The 25709-nt window shown below is 34.7% G+C and overlaps 3 protein-coding genes and 1 long non-coding RNA gene across 6 annotated transcripts; 2 read left to right on the top strand and 2 right to left on the bottom strand.

Moving 5' to 3' along the window:
• Positions 1–527: 527 nt before the first annotated feature.
• On the top strand, positions 528–2551 carry LOC135150224 (uncharacterized). 2 transcript variants are annotated; one of them, XM_064086371.1, is made up of 9 exons: positions 528–636; positions 716–790; positions 877–978; positions 1068–1118; positions 1194–1313; positions 1412–1640; positions 1732–1806; positions 1902–2024; positions 2129–2551. In XM_064086371.1, exons 1-6 carry the CDS (start codon positions 624–626, stop codon positions 1486–1488), a joined length of 438 nt encoding a protein of 145 aa, XP_063942441.1. In that variant the 5' UTR covers positions 528–623; the 3' UTR covers positions 1489–1640; positions 1732–1806; positions 1902–2024; positions 2129–2551. The 2 variants fall into 2 exon arrangements, with proteins under 2 accessions (XP_063942441.1, XP_063942440.1); XM_064086370.1 differs by lacking the exons at positions 528–636; positions 716–790; positions 877–978; positions 1068–1118; positions 1194–1313 and having other exon boundaries at positions 1491–1640.
• A 2858-nt stretch (positions 2552–5409) lies between these two features.
• LOC135150231 (uncharacterized) lies at positions 5410–6153 on the top strand. Its single transcript, XR_010288513.1, has 3 exons — positions 5410–5609; positions 5700–5768; positions 5907–6153. It is a non-coding gene; the product is annotated as an uncharacterized LOC135150231 (long non-coding RNA).
• Positions 6154–6535: 382 nt separating this feature from the next.
• Positions 6536–12272, bottom strand: LOC108209885 (shaggy-related protein kinase eta). Of its 2 annotated transcripts, XM_017381082.2 has the most exons (13): positions 12037–12272; positions 10424–10678; positions 10216–10308; positions 9839–9898; positions 9442–9714; positions 9265–9339; positions 8552–8608; positions 8337–8477; positions 8001–8051; positions 7816–7911; positions 7599–7682; positions 7041–7143; positions 6536–6948 (listed from the first exon to the last, which is right to left on the bottom strand). In XM_017381082.2, the coding sequence occupies exons 1-13, from the start codon at positions 12094–12096 to the stop codon at positions 6887–6889; spliced, it is 1410 nt and encodes a 469-aa protein (XP_017236571.1). In that variant the 5' UTR covers positions 12097–12272; the 3' UTR covers positions 6536–6886. The 2 variants fall into 2 exon arrangements, with proteins under 2 accessions (XP_017236571.1, XP_017236572.1); XM_017381083.2 differs by lacking the exon at positions 9265–9339 and having other exon boundaries at positions 12037–12252.
• Positions 12273–18900: 6628 nt separating this feature from the next.
• Positions 18901–25213, bottom strand: LOC108209753 (homeobox-leucine zipper protein ANTHOCYANINLESS 2). The gene is made up of 9 exons (XM_017380833.2): positions 24647–25213; positions 24332–24555; positions 24130–24247; positions 23376–24038; positions 23165–23266; positions 22859–23071; positions 21208–21382; positions 20731–21098; positions 18901–19886 (listed from the first exon to the last, which is right to left on the bottom strand). Exons 1-9 carry the CDS (start codon positions 24815–24817, stop codon positions 19494–19496), a joined length of 2427 nt encoding a protein of 808 aa, XP_017236322.1. The 5' UTR covers positions 24818–25213; the 3' UTR covers positions 18901–19493.
• Positions 25214–25709: the final 496 nt, after the last annotated feature.

The following is a 25709-nucleotide window of genomic DNA, read 5'->3' as shown; positions in this document are numbered from 1 at the left end:
TACCCACTGGGTAAAAAAAAAGTTACCCACTAACTCACATATATAACCCATCACGCATGCAGATAGTCCATATGGGGTCCACGTCCTCTTAGTCAGGTTATATTTAATTATGACTTTTATTTTCCATCAAATCAGGCTTGGTTTTCAAATTTGAATCAAATATGTGTCGTGATATCGGGATATCTTCGTGATATTGTGAATACTGCGTCCACATGCATTTCTTCACGTAGCACCATCTTTTCTCCGTTGTTACCAAATACAATGGGTGATACCGGTAAACGCACACAGTCAGGCGACCTATCTCAGAGTATGTATAATCTGATCCATGCCGTACCCGATACATATCAAGTGTGTCTTCTATAAATATGTTTAGGGTTTAGGGTTTATATATACATATGATACTGTTGATTTCCATGTATAGGTACGGTACGCAAGCGTTCATCCGATACAGAGGAATCCGATGTGCAGGGAGGTTAGATGTCAAGTTATACGTGTGTTTAGTCATTATTTTTGCATTTGTAGTCCATGTTGTTACCAACTAATCATGTTACCCATTTCCAGATTCAAAAAGGCGTGGTTGTTGCAACGCTCTTGATGCCTTTCTGCAGAATAGGGTTGAGAATATGCGAAACAATGGTAGGGTTGAGAATTAGATGTTGGCTTATTCTTAATCTTTGATTAACACACTATGATGTACAGTTTGTGCTTTTTGTAGCTTCTCCGTTTGGTTCCTGTCACCAGGGTGTTCACGGACATAGTCCTCAATCACAATCCACTATGTCTCAATCAGGTTTACACTATATTCTTACAATAAAGAATATTAGAAGCACACATTTATGTTTTTGATAAGTTCTTTAAGCTTCATCTCTGTTTTAGGAGTCACGAAGAAGCGTCGCGGTCCAAATGACTTATTATTCAGGAAGAGTGATTCTGGTACAATGGCTAATCAGAACAAGGAAAACCAAACGCCTGACACAGGTACATCTCCAGTACACGGTGTTTTTTTACGTGACTCCGAAGTCCATTAATGTCGCTAACGTTCTAGGATCATGTCCAATAATTTTCAGGCGTTCAACGTAGAGGACGTGGTCTCAGTATTGAAAATCAAATAAGATCAGGTATAACTTGACATTGTTACACAAGTTAACATTCATGCCTGTTAGTTTGTACAATATCTCAATGGGTAATTACAGGTATTTGCAAGACCACTGGTCGCAATGCAATGCACGATATATCAAACACCCCACTGGAAACACAGACCCGGTCTACTGCAGTCCATTGTGATTCAAGTGACAATGCCATGAATGGTACTGGTACGACATTGCACAAAAAATACTTAAAGTCACATCAACAAGTGTCGTCCATAGTATGTAAAAATTGTGTATAACAGGTAATTTTTTAATGCCTCCAGTATCTAAACGCAAAGGTCGTGGTCTCAGTATTGAAAAACAAATACATTTAGCTGCGACAACTAACCAGCATATATAACATATTGAACGGGAAACAAGCATCCTCAAGCCATTATCGTGAGAAAATACAAACCATCACTGAGTTTAACGCTCACCCGCGATTATTTTGATATATTGACACAGATTGCGCAGGACAGAGAATTGGTGAGTCGAGTACCATGACCAACAAAGGTACAATACCATAATTTTTGTTAATATACTACGCCTCAATAATAAATTTTATTGAGCTTACCTCATATGCCATTGGTTCGTTTCTTTACAGAACAAATATTCAGTAATACCATGAATTCGATGTACCGTGTAGAATCTCAACCCATGTCTGGATTGACCAGTACAGGTGTGGACAGTCGTGGCTCTGCATCATTAACATACTATTTATTTTGTGATCCACTGACTGTTGATTTATTATACATGTGTGAATTGTTGTTACAGGTACAAATCGTGCGATGACTTTCAGTGACCGCTATACTCCTTCTGGTGTTAAAAACCTTATGGAGGTGTTCAATGAAGAAGATGATCAAGTTCCTTTCAATGTACCCACTGATTATAATCACGGTAATGGACCCAACATAGGTTCTTACCACCGATTTTATTAATTTGTGTATACCCCTGTGTTCGTTATTATAAGTTTTTCCCAACCGTCCAAATTTATTATGCAGATGTACCTATCAATAACAGTAATGTAATTGACCTATGGGAGGGATACCTATCCTTAGGAGCCCCGTCCGTGGTGTGTGCCAGTTGCTCCGCTCTCATGTGGAATAATGAGCGTAACAACAAATCAACCGAGCCTCTGCGCTCACTGCTCTCTAATGGAGAAAAATCAATATTCTCTATTCATTACACCATAATATATGTAAATTACATAAAAACCTGCAATGGAATAATGTGGAATGGGTCTGTTAGGCTACCGTCTGAGGAGATGGCACCCGAGCCTCTGCGCTCACTGCTCTCTAATGGAGAATAATCAATCCATTTCAGGAACAATATTCGCGTATACAACAGCATGTTTGCTATGTGTTCCAGCGGCGACAAAGTTGATCATAAGATAAACACCGGTGGTGCTCCATATTGTTTTCAAATAAGAGGAATGAATATGCATATATTATTAAATAATAATATGTTAATTTTATTAGATATATTATTAGATAGTAGATATTAATTTTATGAATTGTACCACTATCAAATTTTATTAAATAATAATATGTTCATGTTAAATATATATAATATTTAACATTATAAATAAACAATATGTTTATACCCATTTAAAATAAAAATAAAAAATATCAGTATAAATTTGTGGTGATACCATTGATACCAATCAATACCAGGTGGTGATATTATAGAATATTTCTCAGCTTATGAGGCGATTAACGTTTACTTAACATTTATCCTAGAGCTTTTAAAATGCATGAAAATTAGTGTAACAACATTAACATTAACGCTTTTTCCTTAGTTATTCTTGATAGACAGATTGGTTTCTGCTGAGATACCTAACCCCGATACAGACAAGATTGGGTACGAAGCTGTCAAGAACTATATGATTCATGGACCATGCGGTAAAGACCACACGTATTCTGCATGCATGGTCAACGACAAATGCTCGAGGTATGTAAACAGAACACCCTTTCCACAGCATCATATTATCATCATATATATAGGTTTTACTTCTCATGCATGCATAGTTGTTTAACCGATGATTTGAGAGGATCTGTTACTCAAAGTAGTGTCAAATTTATTGCGAATTAAATCTGAGTTCAGATTCTTTATACAATTAATACAATTATTCTGCATCACCCATTGCAGGTTTAACGGCATAACGTGCTTCGATGAATGTGGTTTTCCGATATATCGTAGACGGGACACCGGCAGAACGGTCGCAAGGAAAGGCAGTGCAGAGATCTCTTGATCAAATTCCAATGTCACATTAACATTGAAATTTGCAACAACTCGCGCTCTCTAAAATACCTTTTCAAGTATTGTCTCAAAGGTCACGACACTGCAACTATGTTACTTAAAAAATCTAATACTACACGCATCAACAATCAGGACTCTACCAAGGTAAAGGTGTTGGACGAAGTTAACCATTATCTAGACGGCCGTTACGTTTGTGCATATGAAGCTGCATGGAGGATATTAGGTTTTGACATCCATTCACGTTGGCCTAGCGTGGATAGGTTACCCATACACCTTCCTGGCAATAAGCATGTTAGTTTTAAGACAGGTGAGTCTCTACAAAATGTCTGTGAAGCAAGTTGGAAGCTTGGTTCATTGCGAATAAGGATCTGCCCGCTGCTAGGAACTACACATATGCGGAGTTCCCTTCATATCTCACATGGCTTCCCAGAGAGTGCAAGTGGAAGGAGAGACAGCATGGTGATGTGGTCGGGAGGCTATCAGAAGTTCACGCCACTGCTGGTGAGTTACTTTACCTTGGAATGTTACTGATGCGTCAGAAGGGTGCCACTTCTTTCGATGATGTCAAGACATTCGAAGGTAAAAGGTACAACACTTTTAAAGAAACTATGAGTCTCCTGCAAAATGATAATCAGTGGCACGATGCATTGACGGAAAATTCACATACTCATTTGCCTAATCAACTGCGGGCCGGGAAATGTTTGTTAATATATTGTGTTACTGTTCAGTAACTGATCCTTTGTTGTTGTGGAATAATCACTGGAGGATTATGTCTGATGACATATTGTTGCATGCGTAGGAGAAAATTTTCAGGCAATAATGACCTGTCGTTGTCCGACGATGCGATCCAAAGCTATGCGCTTGCAGGTTAGTTCATTTTTTCCCCACAAGCACACCATGTTTTCATCTGATTCTGATAAAATGTACAGGTTTAAATTTATTAATTGATTTATGTTATTGAACCAGGCTCATTTTAACTCTATTTCCCTGTTCTAGCTTTGTCTATGCGAGCCATGGTGTTGTCTTAGATGTGTTTTTCAGATATATGCATTTTAAGGTTTAATGTATTAATTTCATTTTAAGGCCCTATGTGTAGTATGATTTTTTTTTAAAACATGTCTCCATCAAGATTATAAATAATATCTCAATACAATAATTAATTTGTCTTAAAGAAGTGCATGTCTGAATGGTGTTACGTGCTTCAAATATTCTATTAACAACTTTTCCTTTTAATTGTTTTCTATGCTGATAGTGATTTGACAGGTTAATTAATTTGTCTTAAACAAGCACGACATGTTTATCATATATATGTCTGGGAGTCAGTACATGGATCTGAATTTATTTTTGTTACACAGAATAATAACCATGCATGCAAAGTGGGAGTATTTTATAGTTAACATATGACACATCTCATTTGCCAGCCTAATTGCTAATTCTGAGTCTATGGTCGCAAAGGAAAGTTTACGAGGCCATGTTTATCATCGTGCTTATTTCCTGTATAACTTTTATTGATTCATGGTATACTGACAAGTCTTTTATTTGCAGAAAGCTGTGTTGTCAACATTCACGGTTTCTAGAATTGAAGAGGAAGACGATTTCTGGTTCCATAGCTGCACGGCATGCCACGCAGAAGTACTAAGAATTGAAAGAAAGTTTAAGTGTGAGACGTGTAACCGCATGCAGCTTTCCATATGCCGATAAGAGGTAGTATATATAATCTCTACTTAGCTAAAGAATGTCAATAAAATAAACAAGAATAAGTTTTTGTGTATTTTCTAAGTCCATTCTACATGTCATTTTATAGATTTAGGATTCTGGTCCTAGCCGATGATAAGACCCATGCCTGTAATGTGTTATTGATGGATTGTATTGTAAAACAAATTCTCGGGACAACTGTGACTAACATGCTGAGTAAAATGAAAAAGGTATCAGTCCATATGAATTTACGCCTGGTGACTAAACATGCATTCACTTTTCTTAGTTGTCAGTATGTTTTTAAATCTCTATGTTTTAAACCAGGCACCAGCCACCAGTTCAGTATCTGAGATGTATAAGAAGATTATCGGTAAAGAGATTTCTGCTAAGATCATTCTTACTCAAGGGAACAAAAACGGTGATAGTAACATCTACGAGGCAGTGGAACTTTTCGATAAAACAGTGAATGATTCTTCATCTGGTGATAAATAACCGGAGACCAATCCAAATTCATTCTCAAGCTCAGGGGTATGTAAATAAACTTACGAGAGTTCATCAGTTTCTCGAGTTTTTGTAGGTTTTGTATATATAATCGTTCTTGCCATATTGTTTGAATAGATTGTCCAAGGAATTGAATTGTTCCGGACTCCTGGGTCGACTGGATCTGTTTCAAACAAGATAAAGACGGTATCGATCACAGTATTATTATTACCTACACATATCAATGCCATGAAATTTTATGTCATGCATTTAATTGTTTATACCTTTTAATCTGATACCGGATACATTTTAAAGTTTTGCATTTGACATGAACAACTTCTTCAGGAAGATGATATAGTGCATATCGGATAGTTCGCTGTCAACTGTCGAAGGTCACCAGCGCAATCCGGATTTCTGTTCCTTTCCTGTCTTTGAATAAGTTAGATGAAGTACAAGCGTACTGTTATTGTGTTGGTATTCCAACTATTTTCGTAATGATCTTTAAGTCTTATTGAGCAACATTTCAGTTTTCCATCGATGTAATGCTTTAATCCACCATTTGTCGCACATTGTTTTCATTTCTTATTGCGTGTTTTTGCTGGTGACCATAATATATTTTTTTTTTGTCACGCTCTTCATGTTATTATTTCCCCTTTTATAAATTGGCTGGTGTCGGAGTGATGTGCAGCTATCAGTTATATAATTTTAAACCCTCATGTCATGCAATGCCTTATATTGCAGAAGAAAACTTCCGAATTACCAATATACTTCTTTTAAAACATTGTATTAAAAAGGACTTTTTTTTTTACTTTTTTTACTGTGTAATATTCTAAGCTCTAAAAAATAATCTTTTTTTGGATAATAAAACGTGATTTTTAGCTCGCGTAGCGCGGGCAAAATTCCCTAGTTGTACTTAAATAACATTAGACATTCACGTGGCATATAATTTTGCAGAACTAGCATCCATACAAATATAAAAGTAAAGTAAATACAAATATAACTTCCGCCTTTCTCAGACATCTATTATATTAATACACATGAAAGTTTAAAAAATTTTAAACAAAATTATGACAAGTTCTCGATGTGCCAAAAAAAAAATTGAAGAAAATTATAAGAGCGAAACAGAATTGATATACAACATAAATTACATCTTTTGTCAAAACTCTAGATAAAGAATGCACACTTCAAAACCTACAGGCCCTTCATCACAATAGATAGGCAACCAATTCATCAACAAGATTATCCATGGAAGGCTAAGCGGTAATACCTCCTCTACGCCTGCAGATATTTACACGGCTGCAGATATAAAATTATCAGTACCAACTTCATTTCTTTGCATGGACTGGAATGAGACGTTCGCATAGTTCAGGAGAGGCAGCGGTCAACTCTGACAAAATGAAGAATGTATTTTATTAACAATTGAAAATATGTTTGCGCAAGTCCTGAAACACAAATCATGACAGTAGAAAAAATGTTTACCCTGAGGTGTGAAATCAAACAGAGGCGGCAAAGGATGACCATTAGGTAAGCATGCCTCTGATTTCCTTAATTCATCAAAGAACGGGTGTGCACAAGCCTCCAACTGAATTCAATATGTAAATGCAAAACTGTTTCTAACCAAATTCGTCTGTTGAAATAATTCAAAGAAACCTAATATAAAATAGGCTATCATATAACTAAGAAACGTGTCGAATATTACACGGACGCTTCAGTCTGGATGGAAGTAACAAACCAATTTGCCACAAGTGCAAGCATAGATGCAGGGTCCAAGTAGATTAAGAAATAGAGAGGCTCAAAACTTTGGCACTATTATGGTTTAGACTCCAAATTCTCTTACTGAACATACTGAAACACCTATATAACTAGTTTGACTATGTTACTGATCAAAGGCTAAACATTAACTATATTATGACCCCTAAAACATATTATATAGTACATGTTATACACCAATAAGACCAAAAATTGAATAAATAAAAACAGTCGGAAAGATTAATAAATAAATAAACTCATATACTAGATGCAAAAGAGATTTCTTACAGGATTACATCGCAAATTCGGTGAATACTGAAGCATTCTTGATATAAGATCAACTGCATCAGCAGGCAATCGCTTGTTAAACACCTACAATAAAATATAGCTATTTATGTTCAGAGTTTTCTTCTGTTTCAACTCACACAAGGACTGATACTGCATCAAAAAGATGCTGGAAGCTTTGATACGATTAAAGATCATATTTATAAGATTATTTACAAACCTTATGCCATGGATGAGCTTTTATCTGCGGCAACCTGAATTCAGTGTAATTTGGGTTCATACATTTTACTTCTTCTCTAGTTGGTGTACCTAAAATCTAGAATAGCGTACATGCCATTCAGTAAGAGACACGGATACATTACTTATAAGCACGGAATATACAATTGTGAATAACATAAAATATACTTTAATAATCTCCACCAACTGATCAGCTCCACTTTCCCCGGGAAATAGCGGCTGCCATGCAAAAGATAATGCACATTAAAAAAACTTCAAACATCATCACATGTTTCTCCCATAATCCTTACTATCTTTTGATTTAGTACCTTACAAACTTGCACTGACACATATAGTAGCAATGTTGAAAAGGCCAAAAAGATATTGAGCAATCAAAACTGTATCTCCTTTAACAACTCTAGTTTTTACTACCGAGCACAAGGTTAACGCACAAGATACTTGGTTCAGTTAAGTACCTATCAACATATCGTTGAAGGTATTTATGATATAATAATGTGCACCTACCCGACCCAATAGAAGCTCCGCTAAAACACAACCAGCAGACCACATATCAATTGCAGTTGTATATTCTGTAGCCCCAAAGATCAATTCTGGCGCTCTATAATACCGTGAGCAGATGTATGATATATTTGGTTCACCCGGAATCTGCAATAGAACCACAAAAGTTCACGACAGCCCCCCGAAAATAGGATCATATTCCCTTCTGCATACAAACTTACCAATTTCTTTGCACTCCCAAAATCACACAACTTCAGCTGATGCGTGTGTGGATCGACCTATAGAAAAACACTACCCTTAGATTAAAAAAAATCAGCAAACAAGTAATTGTAGATGACTTTAGCATGTAGTGACACTGAAACATACTCCCTCCGTCCCCCTGAGTTGTATACATTGGGGGACGGGGACGCGGCATGGACTTTAATGCTCCTGTAAAGTATAGTTCTATAACTTATTTTTAAGATTTTTCTTTTCTGAATAAAAGTTTGAATGTTATATTTTTATTCAGAAAAAGAAAATTTTAAAAATAAGTTATAGAACTATATTTTACAAGAGCATTGAAGTGCGTGTCGAGCAGTGAAAAAGAAACGTATAGAATTAAATGGGACAGCGGGAGTATTATTACTAAAATTTCACCAACTTTAAACAAATTTATATATAATCCTTAAAAATAGCAAAAAAAAATAAAGAAAAACAGTAAGAGCGTGCATGCAATCCTGGCCAGAAAAGCTCAATGTCCACAGATTGTCATGCATGAGCTCAGTCTCAAGTGTGAATGTTAGCCCTATTAGAAACTTAATTTACTGCAGAAATAGTATTTACAATCACGTCATAACACCCTAAATGTGCAACATAATTTACTAACTCTGTAGCAACATAACGTGACAATGCAATTTAACTGGGGAATCTATAGAAACACAAGGTGAAAAGTTACCAATAGGTTTTGTGGTTTAATATCACGATGACATACACCAACAACATTATGCATATAGTTAAGAGCACGGCAAATCTGCAAGAGAGTAAATTCAGTATTTCATACTTAATTAGTAATACTGAGATGCAGGTAAACATCCATCTAAACCATCAGCTTCTTAACATAACTCAGTAATACCTGGTATGCATACAGTTGCACATATAGAATGGGCACCCGTTGGTTTTGCCGACTATAGTGTGTTGAAATTCGGTGCACTGTTTTTGAAACATACTCGAGCACAAGATTTAGATACACTTCATCTATTTGAGTAGTTGAATAGAAATAGCTGAGAAGTTGCACAACATTGGGGTGCCGAAGTAAGCGCATAATCTGAAGTTCTCTGTTCTTGTATCTCCTATCCTGGAGCACCTTCTTTATAGCAACAGCTTCACCATTTTCCAGGCACTTGGCCTATAACAAATATACACCATAACAATTTATAATGACAATTAAAAGTTCTTTCAACCAAGTCTCAATTATGTAATTAAACGATGTTGCTCATTCAGCTTGGGAAAAAGCCCCTCATTTTGCGCACCTGATATACAACACCAAATGAACCAGTACCAACCACACGCTCCGCCATATAAGACATGGTCTGCAACAAGTGGATGATAATTAATCAGTCTTTCAACTAGTTTGTCTATAGTTACAAGGGCAAGAGCTTCCTCAAAGGCAGAAGAATGTTAAAAGCAGAATATATGTTGATATTGTACATCAATTAAAGTATGTGGTTTATTGCAAGTTGTTCAATGCTAACCCCTTCCCATCATTACAACGAAAAAATACGAGTGATTAAAAAATGTACTGACATCAAAGCAAAGGAACTATAATTTTGACATTGTTGATGGTCACTCAAGAAGGGAAGCAACAGCCTAAAGCAATAATATTCAGTATAATTTATACGAATATCACCTGTTTCTGTTCTCCATTTGGATCACCCATCAAAGTCACAATTGTCTGACCTGTATCTGTTCCATGACCACTAACTACTGTGGCTTCGATATCCTGCAATACAAGTCAAATGAACAAAGACTTTTAAGACAAAAGAATTACTCTCCTTTAAAAAACAGAAGAGGGCCTTGCACAACTAAAGTTCTAAGCTCGGAAATAAAATGTTCACCCTATCATCATGATTTTCAGATTTATTGTCTGTGATCTCCATTCCACGCATCCTATGAGGAAGTTGATCATAGTCTGGTTGCTCAGGTCTAGCAATGGAATAAACATTGGATGTGCTTGCCGAACTTTCTGGGGCTGCATAGTCGATATGTTGATCTACTGAACTGGTAAATGTCTCAGTTGTATGAGAATCAGCAGAGTCCCCTTGATCGCCTTCCTGCTCAGCTTTTACTGTCTTTACAGTAGAATCTCCACCCTAATATTGGGATACATATATAAGCATATGGGCATATAGATTGTTTTACTTGCAGAAATATATACAATCTTTTGAACTTTAGATAAATAGAAAGAATGTAAATTTAAAAGAAAAGGAAGAAAACCAAGCATTGACAAGGAAAGTTTGCAATATTTAGTTACTCTAGATTGCAATACAAGGAGGAAAAACTCAACGAATATGTAATATAGTTAGTTAAGATTAACAAATTTAGAGCTCATTCCATTGTCCCCAATATCAGCTCCGTATCTTGTTGGTCACGTGTTAAAAGAGATGGGAATTTTTTTGCCCCTCATCTAGCAAATCATTCCTTTTGGTCGTAAACAGTGCTGGGAGTTTCACTGTCCAGGAGAAGCTACTCCTTTCGTATCAAAATTAATTTTAGTTCTATATATAGAAGAGCCCCGTTTTTTGTTTAATTCAGCATTATGATTTAAGTTACTAATGATATTCTTAGCAGTGTATTTTATTCCCACTTCTTGCAGACAGCTAATTACGTTGCAGGAAAATATGCCAGAAAATTTAAAAAAAATCATAGTAATTCTGCAAACATATTATAGTAAGGGATAAATCCAAATCTTTGTTCTTCAACATATATGAAAATTTCATAGCCTTTTCCATGCCAAAAGTGTATAAATGTCTTAAAATACTGCAATATATCTCTTTACACAGAGACATATGGAATAGTGAAAATCATTAACACAAAGTTTGGACAAAGAAAGCATCATCTTGTAGAATTTTTCAACGAATACATGACGTGTACTAGCAAAACCTACAAAACCCTAACGTTTTTCTATTTTTACTACCTCCAAAATTATTGTTCGTCTTTTCAAACCTTTAAACCCAACAACACAGGCTGCAATGCTAAAATCCACATATCAAAAACCTTTCTAACACTACTAAATTTTCAATATTGTTACAATCTTACAAAACGACAACTACACCGCATAAATAAAAACAATCTTTTAATCCCCGATATTTATTGTTCCGCTATCCACATATCAAAAACTCCTTCCAACACCACTAAATTTCCAAAATTCTCGCAATCTTACAAAACAATAACCACACAGCACAAAAATACAAACAATATTTGCTAGTGATTCGCAATCACAAAAGCCCAACCTCCGACAGCTAAATTCTAACAAAATTTACACTCTTATGCACCTCGAAAACTAAAGTGAAGCAACTACAGCTAAATTCAGCTAAATTAAGATCACACACTCCAAGTAGACTACTAATAGACTACACAAGCTATCAATCAAGCATCAATTAAGCATAAATTCAAATTCAACAGTCATCAGAGAGTGAATATGAGTGTGTAGAGAGAGAGTAGAGATTACGAGATCTGAGACGGAGGAGCGGCCGGAAGCAATGCTTTTGATACGGCGCATGACATTCATTATATTTTTGATTTGATTATGAACTTAACAAAACCCTAATTATTTAATTTAATTTGGGTGAAGAAGAAGGACCGGAAGAGAAAGAGAGGGGAGAGAGATTGCTGTTGCTTTGCTCTCCCTCTCCAGCACAGCGATTTTTTTTGTTGTTTTCGTAATATCTGTGGTTTTCGGATTTCATTCTATTTTAGCTGGCGCAAATTTATTTATTTGTTTTTCTTGAAGTAGCCGGTGCAAAAATGATTTTAAAAAATTATCTACTACGAATATACTTATATAAAGTCGCACGAAATGATTTAGAGCCGTTAAATAGGTTTGATTAAAAAAAACGAATGTATTGAACTAACAAAGATTTTAATTGTTTTTTTTTCCAGTTTAAAACGGATTTCATTAATATTTAAAAAACGACTCAATCGGGACAAATTGCCCTGATCATGTAATCAGGTTAAAAATAAATAAATGTGTTGAATAATTAGCCGCTTTTCTTCCGGATTGCTTAACTATATGAATACAAATAATCTGAAAATTAAAAATAAAAATAAAAGTTCTGCCAGAAATCCAGCATGCATCTGTCTTAAAAACGGTAATTTCACAATTCACTCTCACAGTAATTTCATAAATAATACGAAGTTCAGAAGACTCAGTTATAAAGTCTGAATTTAGAGGTGTTATGTTATGGACAGAATTTAATGTTTTTTTTTTTGAAACAACAGAATTTAATGTTATTAGTAATGAAAATTATGAGACTTTTTTTTCTTGAAGAAAATGTATGAAGTTGATCCAAAAGCGAAAAATATCAAACAACCTTTTAATTAAATTATTCATTTTGAAAAAAAATAATTCATTTTGAAAAGAAATGTATTTTATATTCCTATTAATCAGATAATACTATATTTTTTTCTATATTTGTATCAATTTTTTTTACATTATTTGTTGAATTCCTACGAAATTCTTTTCATCGGGCAGGGGTGCGGCTAGAAATATTATGAACATGTTAAAAAATAAGATGAGTTATAGGTTGATTCACTTAATCTGAAAATGATATAAATCCGAATATTTCTTAAACTTAATATTAAAATATGACTAATATATGCTTGTTCAATTTAAAATATATATGTGTGTGTGTATATATTACAAAATATATTTTTATTTTAAATTAGATGATAAATTGTGTTTCCATTTTATTATATAAATAAAATGTATCGCAATCTAAATCTATGCTTCATTTTATATAATACATAAAAAAAATTGAATTGTTCTCAAACATGTATTGTGTGATTTAATTTTAAAAACTTTGTAATAAATAGAATAAGATTATGGAGGAATGAGAAGCTTTTTTTGGTTTTCGCTAAACTATTTATCTACTTCAACACCGAGTTCCGTTCTATTCACATACATAAATTTCAATTTATCATTTCTATACATATCAAAATTAACTTAAAATACTATCACATCCACAATTTTCTTCAACTATCTCAATTCTATAATAATGTAAAACACTATTACACTAATTATTTTTCTCTAATATTTCGAATCTGTTATTAAATATAAATTTGTCCCTCGTTTTAAGAAAAAATAAAAAAATATATAAATTTGTCTCTCACTTTACTTACTTTTCGTATGCCTTTATTATTTTTTTTTACATATTTGCGGAGTAGTTTGCAGTAACGGCCACTGCTAAAGCCCATGCCCAAACCCTTTTTTTGCCAAAGGCCCAAACCCTTAAGAACGACATTTCAATTTAAAATGGCAAAAACTGAAGCCCAAAGCCAGGCGAAACGGATCATCAGTTCACGCAAATCGCAATGCAACGCAGAAATAGAACAAATATGATAGAGGTTATATTATTCTCTCCTTACCAAAAGGAGGTTATATGTTTTCTCTCAAAATATCAAAGTAGTAAAAAGTATTATTAGTTGATTTATTCGGTTTCCAGTAAAATATAACATTATTTTAAAAAAACATTGTCATCTTACATAAATAAAGCTAATATTATTTAATTACATAAAGCTAATATTATTTAAAAAAAATAAAGCTAATAAAGCTAATATTATTTAATCCCATCCGGTAAAAAAAAAATATTAACATAATATGCTACACCCTCCGTCCCTCGGAATTGTATACATATGGATTGGGCACGGAGACTAAGAAAAGTGTATAAAGTAATGTAAAGTAGGAAGAAAGAGAATGAAAAGTGGGTAAAGTAGTGTGGCCCATCAATATATAATTGATAGATTTGGAAAAGTAGCTGAAAGTAGTGGGTGAGTGAGGTTTTTATATTATAAAACTTGATTATTTTGAGAAAGTTTTGAAATGCATAGAATTGAGTGGGACATCAAAAAAAAAAAGTGTATAAAATTAAATGAGAGGGAGGGAGTAGCAGCTACTGCTAAAAGAGAATTCAAAAGCTGAACATTCTCACTTGTCAACTTTTCTCATGGCTAGTCAGTGACACTATAGCTTCTTCGTATTACTTTTCCACTTTTATCAATCAATATGACAAAGTCTTACTTTTCTATATATACTAGAGTAATACAGTTAAACCTCTTTAAAGTAATACCCCTCGGACCGGGGAAAAATATTATTTTACCGAATTTATTATTTTATCGATATAATAATATTTATTATTTTATCGATAAAGTAATATTTTATTATCTTACCGAATTTCTATATGTTTATAAATTATAATTCATTATTTTTAAAAATAAGAATCAGTCAAATGCAATGTATTTGATTGAAAATTACTTTTATACTAATTAATTATATGTGAAAACTAAATGGGTTAATTATCTAGTTGGTCAGTGAAGTGGGCTTAATTAACCCATTTAGTGACCAACTTGATAACATTAAACCCACTACTAGATAATTAACCCAAAACGAAATTCATGTATGCACTAGATGCATGTTACAACATGAGCAAAATATACCGGAGTTATTTATCCTTTACATAAAGTCAAGGATGAGGTTAGTTTTTGTCGTGGAAAGAAGAATCAAGCTACTATAGATTCATATTTTAAAAGGGATTGAATTTTGAATTCATATACATTATATATATATATATATATATATATATATATATATATATAATTCATGAATTATTACTTTACATATTACCTGGGCCTTTAATGAATTTCTAAATTTTTATTATCTTATGCTTTTAGCGAAAATATTACTTTACGACATTGGCCCAAGTTGGGACCGACAAAATTTATTAATTAAGCGAGGTTATTACTTTATCGGACATTACTTAATCGAGGTTTAACTGTTTGTCCATTTTACATGTTTTGAATGGAATTTTAAAAGACAAGAAATTTGGCATCAACCTAAAATCTACTGTAATTGACTAATTGTCTCTAACAAATTGGTCAAGTTGACAAGAATTTGGTTCACTCGATCGTGAAAAGCAAGGGCATTTTGGTGACATGATCCTAAATAATTTTTAAAAATGTGTCGTGGCATCTAATAAAGATTTTTTTTCTAGTATAGTGTATATTTAAATTTTTGTGATCTATAATTTTTTAAAGGACATGGAGTTTATCAAAGCGTTGTTTTATTGAATAACTGATGTAACATTCGAGATAAATGAGAATAAAATCAGAACTATTCTCACTCGAAAAGTTGAGGAGATCGTACTATAGATTCTCGGAAGGAAATACTGATTATTGAACATATATTATGAACATGCAATAATATTGAATGAGAAGGAATAAATATGAACATGCAATACAAGAGCCACAGCCTCACAGGAACTTTGAAAAACAGTGTTGTGACATCTCGAGCCTTGAGGACAGGAAGTCTCCTACGTTGCACATTAGAAACTTAAACGTTAAGCACTCTACCTAAGTCTAAGACCCTTGATAAGACTTCTTCTCTATGTTGCTAGGTCCTTACTAACGATCCTAATCACTATATCAACATTCAATAATCACACAGTCATATTCACTATTTGACCCGCATGATTTTAAAATTTATTTTTTGGAATTTTTTTCTGAATAAAAATAATTGTTACATTTTTATTTTGAATTTTTTTTAAAAAAAATGAGTTACAGAACTATACTTCAGAAAACCATTAAAATGGATGTCCCTCCCATGAGAGTATTTAACTCGGCCTGAAATTTCAATTTTTTAATAAAAAAAGGGCGCCGAAGTTGTTGCCTGTGCGGCTGTGCCCTATTCAGGTTCAATTTTCATGCTATAAAAAGAGTGTTAGCCAGAATCACACGATCAGCTCCCTTGAAAAAAATATCAAGAAAAAAAAAATATCAAGAAAAATGTAAAGCAGGCCAAAGTCCCTTTCTTTTTAATACCCCCATATTGTTGCGATTTCCCTTTCTTTGACTTAATCGGCACAATTCTCACTGTTACGGATAAAATTATTTCACATTACAAGACACACAAATACTTATAAATAAATCAGAACATCCACAATATCTAGATTGATTTAGAGAAGAATAAGAATTTTGTTTCCAGAGTCATCTGATTGAAGTGGACACAGCAGGCCAGATTCGATGGCATGATTGAAAAAACCAAGATGGTGATTTTGCTGGACCCGAATGACTATAATTTCAATGGATTCATATCGGTGTGGATGCATGTGTGTGTGTCAGTGTGTATCGGGGTGAGATTTTTCAATGAAAAATGTGAAATGTTTTCAAATTCAGGACTAAACAGAGGACCACAAGACAGTGCATATGGATGGACTCCAAAAGACAAGGCAACGCACGAGGTTTGACACATAGCTACTAGATGGATAACCATACATTTCTGAGTTCTTGTCGACTACTGTGTACATGTTCCTGTAGTTTCGATAAAATCCGCAAGGACAAAGGTAAATTTTGGTTCGATTCGAAACACGAGGAAAGGGTAGGGTTGGAGAGCCGATGAACCGTTAATTTATTTTTTATTTTTTTTGACAGAGTCGATGAACCGTTAATTGATGTTCAATATCACGGTTTTTAATTGTTGATTGTGTGCAAACGATTTATGTTATTTTTCATGAAACAAGAAAAGAAAAGATTATATTTTTAACATAAAAATTATGTAATTTTTTCTCTTTTGAAAGACAAAAGAGGGAAACAATCGATATCGGAAGACTCGATGGCTATAATATGTAAAAAATAATTTTAATCAAAATTTGTTTTACAATGATGAAATAGGTGGGAAATTTGGTCATATATTTGAATTTAACTTTTTGAATCATAACGCCTGTAAACGGTCTTAAAAGCTGAAAATCTACTCTCTTTCAATAATACAGGAGGTTTTTTTTTTTTTTTTTTACAAATATGGCTTATAGCCTTACATATGAGTATCTGTTCTACGAAATTCTCGGGGTGAGCCAGGGTCGAACCCATCACCTGGGACGACAGAGGATAAGCTCTTTACCACTGAGCTATCCAACCGTGCTCAATAATAATACAGGAGGTTAATTTCCTTAAAACATGTTTTAAAAGAAAAGGATAAAATTAGTTTACTTTTGTCAGATACTATCCTTTTTCATATATTTTTTTAACTAATTAAGATACATAATTAAAATGTTATTTTAAATCTTTTCATCAAATCAATATTTTAATTATAAAAAACATGATTTTAATTTTTAATTATATATTATTTACGCTATTTTAACTGAATTTAATATTTTGTATGTATTCAATATTGTTAAAATTTATAATTATATATAATTATTTCCCAAAAATCATATCAAACAGAAATTTAAAGTTTCATATGATTTAAAAATATAATTTTGTGTCAAAAATAATAATTATTTTTTAACTCAATATACATATAAATGGTTAAATTCCAGTTAAATAAGATAAAGGTGGATACAACAAAATCATTCACTGTTATTGACAGTATAATGTTTCTGTGAACGTGATTATACTCCAACTTTCAATGTAAATTTATATTTTCAAAATCAACTCTTCTACGCATATTACTAATTTATAATTTCAAGATCAATTTACACCACATATTATTTTCAATTAATAACTTAATACACCTTTTTTTCTCACAATCCACTTTTTTTAAATTATACTCCCTCTGATTTAAAATATAAGTCACTTGATTTTTTTGCACGCATTTTTAAACCCTTTAACCGTATGCTAAAAATAGTTATTTTTGAAATTTTATTTTTTTAAATAAAAATATATGATTGATATTATTATTCAGAAAAAAAAAATTGAAAAACAATGATTTTAAGCATGCGGTCAAAAGACTTGAAAATTCGTGCAAAAAAGTCAAACGACCTATATTTCAAAACACAGTACAATCCACCACTTAATTCTCCGCTTAACAACCCTTCTCCAGAAAAATTTCACAGAATCACATGCAGCATACAAGTCTGCACTTGAATTTGTATTTAGTGGGTGTTTGGCCCCCCTTTTAAGCCGCACTTCTCGACTTATAAGTTAGAAGCACTTATTTCATACCGTTTGTGTAAGAAGTCAATAAGTACTTAAAAAAAGTTAGTAATGCTAGCTTTTGTTTCAGAGCTTCTATTTATTTCCCAAACACTTTAATCACTTATAAGTCTTATCTTGTTTCTAACTTCTACTCCACTTATTTATTTTAAGCAATAAGCACTTATTTTAAACTCACCCAAACGGCATCTTAACCTAACTTTAAACTTTGTATTCACAAATTTCATCAAACTTATTCAAATTCTTCTGAGTTTGTCTCAATAAATGCCTTTCTTCCAACAGTCTCTGAAAACCTCAATAATTGCACCTCCTTCCCATTCCCAAACCCAGTCGCCCCCACTTTTCTTTTGACAGTCTGGACTCTGGAATTTAACAAGCTCAAATAAAATACTTCAACAAATAATTTCAGCTACATTAATCACTTGGAAAACAAATCGAAACATTGCATTACATAAATACATTTGGTTATGACAAAAGAAAAAACAAACAATTTGTTAATACAAAATTAAAACACCCTTCTTCCAATAATTCACACATTCATAAATCATACACAGCTAGCTTCTTTGCAGTCGTGACAAATTTCACGAGTTTAACTTGAGTCAATACCCGAACCACCACCCCTGCATTCATACAAAACCGAGTTATTCCTTTCGAGTTGACTCGCTCTTCACCCACAATAGCAAGGATACATACATAAACCGCGGTTCGTTCTTGACTCAGACTCCCATCATTATATCATGTTACAATCAACTACTATCTGCCAAGTTTATCGGCATGACCACACTCTGATAAAAACGATGCACAACACTTTCGCATCTACAAAATTCGGAAGCACTCCTGCACCTTGCACGAGGGTCTTCACCGCAACAGTTCAATTCAAACAAATTATCGCACGCAGAAATTCACTGATCGCAAACACCTGCTAATATACTAACACAATCATAATCATAAAATCATACCATTCCAGTCACGTGAGCAAAGGCTTCAAAGAGAGCTTTCGGATTGAATAGCAGCTTTGATTTTTTGAACGGTGCAAGATATAAGATTGTTAACTGTCTCCACAGACTCTACCGTGAGCTTAGCCGTAGGCAAACTATTCACCAATATCTGAAAGGCCACAGTCAAAAGTGACCCACCCGTCCTATGACCCGACCCACCATTGCTGACTGTACCATTACCTGATGGCCCACGAGAGCCCTGCCCATCCGGGACTATCGCAAACCCTGATGGAAGAAGTGCCACGTAAGCAGAATCCCCACCGTTCATCACTACATGCATGGCTGGTATGTCAACCGGCGCGTACACCACAAGCGAGCCAGCCGCGTCTATGCAAGTCTCTTGCAGAATCAACATGCTGCTCTGATTCGGGTTCATTGCCTGTCAAGTGAGACACAAAGGACAGTTTAGTATACGTATATTTACGGAAATGCCACTGTAGGCTTTTTGAAGGAGTCAACTGCCTAAAAGTGTGTAATGTTAGAATCTGAGCTAGAAAGGTGGCATCTGTGTCCTTATGATTCGACTTTGTAAATGAATAATTGAAGAAAATCAAGGTAAAATACAGTGACATCTTTGTCATTTTGTTTTTTGACACTTACTATTTGTTTGCTTCGGGGACCCTATATATTGTCACAATCTTAATCATTCTCGTTCCTACCCACTCAATGCATGCATATAATTATAATATTTTATAGAGTAAACATCAAAGTTGTGGCCAAAGTTTACATCGATTTTCAAAAAGTTGGCCAGAGTTCCAAATTCCCAAAAACGTGGCCAAACTTTGGTTTTGTTTTTCAAAAGTGTGGCTCCCGTTAAATGTCACACACGGAAGGCTAACGGGAGCCACAGTTTTGAAAAGCGGGCCAAAGTTTGGTCACTTTTCTGAGAATTTGGAACGGACAGAAGGGTAAAAATATGTTTGAAATTCTCACAAAAATGGCCAAATTTTGGCCCGCTTTTCAAAAATGTGGCTCCCGTAAAGCTTCCGTTAGTGACATTTAACGGGAGTCACACTTTTGAAAAGCAAAACCAAAGTTTGGCCATCTTTTTGAGAATTTGAAACTCTGGCCAACTTTTTGAAAACCGGTGCAAAATTTGGCCACAAATATGAAGTTTACTCTATTTTATAAAGTCCGTTGAACTTCAAAAATTAATAATTTTTATGGATTTTTATGTCGAAGAATAAGAATAGAAGAAAGGATGGGAGATCGAGAGGGATTACACTAGCACGGAGGAGCGAAACGCAGTTGCCATGATCTTGGCCTTTGGCAATGTGAGCCATCTCCTGCATAGGTCCGCCATTGGAGAGGATGTCCCACTCACTTCTCAACCGCTCATCTCTGAGAAAATCAAACAGTCTTTGTGGAGAAATGGGCAGCCAAACAGAAGTGGCAGCGCTGAGAACAATCCCGGGTGGCTCACCGGGGTCATCGACGCTTTTACGTGTCATAACGCGAACATCTTCATCCACATTTCCGGCAGAGAGCTTGTTCCACTTGTGCACAGTGGACGCGCACACTCCAGCGCAGAAGTTATCAGTCATTCTCTGGGCTAGCTTCAGCATGCTTCTACGACCGCTAGCAGTTATTGCTGCATTAACATTAAGATTTGAATCACAATATACTATTATAGCTAAATGTAATTAGCTAGGCACAAATACATGTTAATATTTTTTAAATAATTTATATGATATTGTTACCGGTATGATCTCGAGACGGAACAGCGGAGGACATGAGGATGGCGAGACATTCACATTGGCGTTGGAGGGTGGCAACCCATCGTTGGGCGCCGAAGCCCAGTCCGGCGCCGATTAGAGGCCGATAAAGATGGTGAACTGTGTTTTCTTCGTATTCTGCATGTTCTACCCATGTAACCTGCAGTATACACATCAAAATATCAAATAATTATAGAGGTTTCACAAGTTAAAGCGATTCAATTATTTCATTCCAATAATAACATGTAAAGGCAATGCAAGCTATGTATTAATTGCTATGGATGTACGAAGATTTATACTTAGCATCAAGATTTGCGATGCTAAAAAATTTATGAAATCCGAGACCTAAAAAATTTGAGTATGAAATTTTATAAACAATTATTTCACACGTAAAATATATTTTTCAGTTAGGCGATACGTTCAATTATACTCAAATATATTATCCCTATAAACGATTCACAGCAGTGAAGTGATTAATTTTGATCGGTAAAAAACAACTTTGTTAATGGTCAAATAGACTCGGGCTCAACGAGAGACATGACAAGTTAGATCTAGGTATCAGTAGAATAAATAAGTGGGTGTTTGGCACGGGCTTATAAGCCCGGCTTCTGGAATTATAAGTTATAAGCATTTATTTGTACCGTTTGTGTAAGTAGTCAAGAAGTATTTAAAAAAAGCTACGAATAATAGCTTTTGTCCCACGACTTCTACTTATTTCCCAAACACTTTTATCACTTATAAGTATTAACTTGCTTCTAACTTCTGCTTCACTTTTTTACTTTAAGCAATAAGCACTTATTTTAAACTCACCGGCCCCTAAATAAATAAATGCACAAGTTTTGCAAGATTTGAAGGAACGAGGTAAATTGTACCCTAATTAAGATAAGATACTCTCACGTGACAACAAAATTGGGACAGTCCCGGGGTTTGACTACAAGGTCTGGAACCAGGTAATGCACAGTTTCACCATTTTAATAATCATTTGCGTACTTTTCGAGATAGCATCAAATATCGGAATAGAAACATCATATTCATAATTTATTCACCCAACACTATTGTTAATACAAATCATAAGAAATTAATGTGTCCCAAGGTGCAGAAATTTGAGTAACAGATGCTTCTGATTCATATGGAGGACTATTCTATATTGTATGGTAGTGACCTCGATTTGGTAATCAACGTTTGTTTTGCTTGTTTTAAGCAAAACCCAGTTGATTAATCTGACAGAAACTGTACCAAATAAAGCATCTACAGTCATAAAATAATGCCTGGGAAGGTTCTGATAGACAAGAATGACAACAGGAAGTGTTGAATTACTTTCTAATCTCCGGAAGATTAGTGAATTTGTGTGTCGTTGGGAGATGAAGAAAAAAGTCTTAACTCAAGTACGCTCAGATCTGAACTCTCGACATCTCGTATTGATGAAATGAATAATAACAGGAAAGGAACTATGAGCTAGATGAAAAGACTTAAGTCAGTGTTAGTTTCTGGTTTTAATATATAATAAATGTCGCAAGGATGTAGTTGTATCAACAAACTTATTAAAGGCTGAGGGATGGCAGTACCAAACTTTGGTAAAAAAATGAGGATAGAAAACAATCTACATGTAGAAAAAACAAGGGTGATTAATTGTTACCTTAGAGTATCCATTAGGCATGTCTTGCACTACACAACCGGAAGGTTGCCTTCTGCAGCTGAAAAATGGAGGTGCACCGGCAGTTTCTCTGATGGAGTCGATTGAGACATCGGCTACAGCCCAAACTCCCTCTGCGAGTTGCTTGCAGAATCGCAGAAAATGCACCTCCCGGACAGGAACTAGTGGTGATAGAACTTGTAGCTCCGTGTGCATCTGCCAAAAAAAAAAATGTACTGAAATTTTTGGACTGGTAGAAGAAGTGACTTGAAAAATGTCGGTGAAATTTTTATGAACGTTGGTTCTTACCAATTGAAGTGCACCATTTCGAGTTCCGCCCATGCCATTTGAAATAACATCTGTTGTCGAAGTTCTGGCAATCATACAAGGAAACATTTCTGCCCATTTGTTCTATTCAAATCAAAGCAATTGTCAGAAGTAGAAGTATATTCACACATTTATACAAATTCATTATACTTGAATACAAGATGATTTTGAAGCAAGACTTGTGCAAACTCACCGAATCCATCAGTGTTTCCACAAGAGCTAAGCTATTAATGATTACCATTCCGGTCTCTCGGGAAGCCTCAGTAACAAAACCATTAGGCCTGGGACCATTACAAGGATTACTAAAAATTCTCAAGTACTCGTCATAATTCAGCATTTCTCTTCCACCCTCCCAATTCCTTATCCATAAAGGCTCATCAGTCTGTGCCATTTTCACCAATTCATCCATTGAAGCCAACGCGAGCTCAAGGTACATCGATCTCTCAATTCCAGTTGGCCCCGAATTTGATCTAGTTTGAGGAATCACAGACAAAGAACTGGAAATCCCATTACCATAATCAGGAGGTCCTAAAGGCAACGCTGTGGAAACTGAATTTAAACCAGCAAAGCCATTTCCTCCTACACCAAGTTCCAAACTAGTTGGACTAGCCAAAGATGACATGGGGCGTCCCAGAAACTTGCCAGTTAGTGCACACACTTTGTCTAATTCATCTTTCAATCGCGCATTTTCCATCCGAAGATGTTGCTCCTCCAAAGAAACGTCTCCGATCATCGCTGGACCTCCGCAGTTTGTGCAAATGGGATTCCTCATAGCTTCTCTAATCGACATATTCTCAGCTCGAAGCTTATCGTTCTCTTGCCTAAGTAGTGAATTCTCGTGGCGCTCGAGTTGAGTCTAAAGCAAATACAAACATTAATCAACAACAATAATTACAAAATATTTGAACCCGCCCATCTTGTTTTTGACAAGATTCGAACCCTCGTACCTTCATTTGAGTTCTCCGATTCTGAAACCAAAACTTAACTTGCCGCGTCTCTAAAGAAAGCCTTCTGCTAAGCTCCAGCCTTTGCTTCTCATCAGGGTGAGGACACTCTTTAAAAAGCCTATAATCCCAAAAACAAAAAATCTCAAAATTATAAGAATCACAACATAAACACAAATAAGCTAGAATCACAAATATTTCATACGATTCAAGTTCTTGAATTTGCTGTGGAGTGTGTCGGTGGTATCTTTTCTTTCGCGGTGGCTTCATATCATCCGCATCTTGATCATCAGAAGCTCCATCCATATTATCACTACCAGATCTACTCTCATGTTCTTCATCTCTACTTCTTCTCCCACCAACATTAGTATTCTCGTAATTATTCTCGCCCATCCTCGCCACATCTCCTTGCCCCTCCATACTCGTCTGCTGCTTTCGAAACAAAACAAAAACAAAACTCACTACCACATACAAAATTCTCAACACATGTATAGATTAAACCAAAAAACTATGCACATACGAGAGCGAGAGAGAGGCCAGGAGAGTTGATCATGGACTTCGCAAAAGATTGCGTTACGAGGCGCGGCTGAGAAATTGCACCAGAGGGCATGTTGCTGCTGTAACCTAAATTATTTTCCGCAACAATTCTCCCTCCGCCAGAACTATTATCAAGAAATCCCGCAAAACTCATCAAATTTACAACTAATTACAATTAAATTAGGAACAAGTATAGTTTATGTAAGTAATTACAATGGTAGAATATGTAAGAAAATGAAGAGAAAATGAGAGAGAGAGGCAGAGGAGACACGAGGACAAATCCAAATGTCTCAAACTTCCTCTCTGATTATAAACAAAAAGAAAAGCAAGAATTTACTCAAGAAAAGAAAGAAACCCTAGCTAGGCTTTTGGTGCAGTGCATGGTCAGAGATGCAGAAAAGGAGAAACAAGTATAAAACAAAAGATGGAAAGGAGAAAAGAGAAGGGAAAAGGAAGAGTAAAATAAAAAGGGTGGGGGGTTTTGAAGTGAGCACGGAGAAGATTGAAGAGATAATATAGAAATATAATATGTGGACTCCTGAAAGCCTTGCATATACACACAAATAATGACCTATACATACAACAAAAGGAGAAAGGAAGAGGGTGGTTGACTTTACAAGCCTATCTCTCTCCTACTTATCTGAGGTGAGGACAGTGGAAAAATGTGACCTTCTTTTAACCTTTTTCTCACATGATTCGAGATTAGAAAAAAACAAAGTTGCCTGTAGAAAACAAACAGATTATTGACAATAATTTTTCCCCATATTTTTAATGATTGCAAGATAAAATTTTAGAATAAAGAACCAAATAGTTGGCGGTTTAACTCATCCGATATATTCATACAAAAAATATATTATAAAAAAATATTATATCATTTGATTAAAAAATAAACAATTATCTCGTGTGTACTTATGAACACATGTTAAACACTAGATTTTATATATTTAGTTCATTTTGATTGATATGATTTTTGTATATGAACCACTAAAAAATGTTGTATAAACCAATTATTATAAATTATTTTATAAATTTAATACTTGATATAT

The sequence above is a fragment of the Daucus carota genome, chromosome 2, assembly GCF_001625215.2.
Source record: "Daucus carota subsp. sativus chromosome 2, DH1 v3.0, whole genome shotgun sequence".
Lineage (NCBI taxonomy): Eukaryota > Viridiplantae > Streptophyta > Magnoliopsida > Apiales > Apiaceae > Daucus > Daucus carota.
This window is presented reverse-complemented; position numbering and strand designations above follow the sequence as displayed.

Bases quoted from the DNA above. Each gene is read 5' to 3' on its own strand.
- LOC108209753 (XM_017380833.2), bottom strand. From the start codon at position 24,817: ATGAGTTTTGCGGGATTTCTTGATAATAGTTCTGGCGGAGGGAGAATT. The intron at 23,267-23,375 runs GTGAGTTTGCAC...TGATTTGAATAG, and splicing joins TGGAAACACTGATGGATTCG to AACAAATGGGCAGAAATGTT. The intron at 21,383-22,858 runs GTAACAATTAAT...TGTATACTGCAG, and splicing joins TGCCTAATGGATACTCTAAG to GTTACATGGGTAGAACATGC.
- LOC108209885 (XM_017381082.2), bottom strand. From the start codon at position 12,096: ATGAATGTCATGCGCCGTATCAAAAGCATTGCTTCCGGCCGCTCCTCC. The intron at 9,715-9,838 runs GTGCGCAAAATG...TATTTGTTATAG, and splicing joins CATTTGGTGTTGTATATCAG to GCCAAGTGCCTGGAAAATGG. The intron at 7,912-8,000 runs GTATATTTTATG...ACGCTATTCTAG, and splicing joins AGTTGGTGGAGATTATTAAA to ATTTTAGGTACACCAACTAG.
- LOC135150224 (XM_064086370.1), top strand. The intron at 1,807-1,901 runs GTGTGGACAGTC...TTGTTGTTACAG, and splicing joins GTCTGGATTGACCAGTACAG to GTACAAATCGTGCGATGACT. The intron at 2,025-2,128 runs GTAATGGACCCA...TTTATTATGCAG, and splicing joins ACCCACTGATTATAATCACG to ATGTACCTATCAATAACAGT.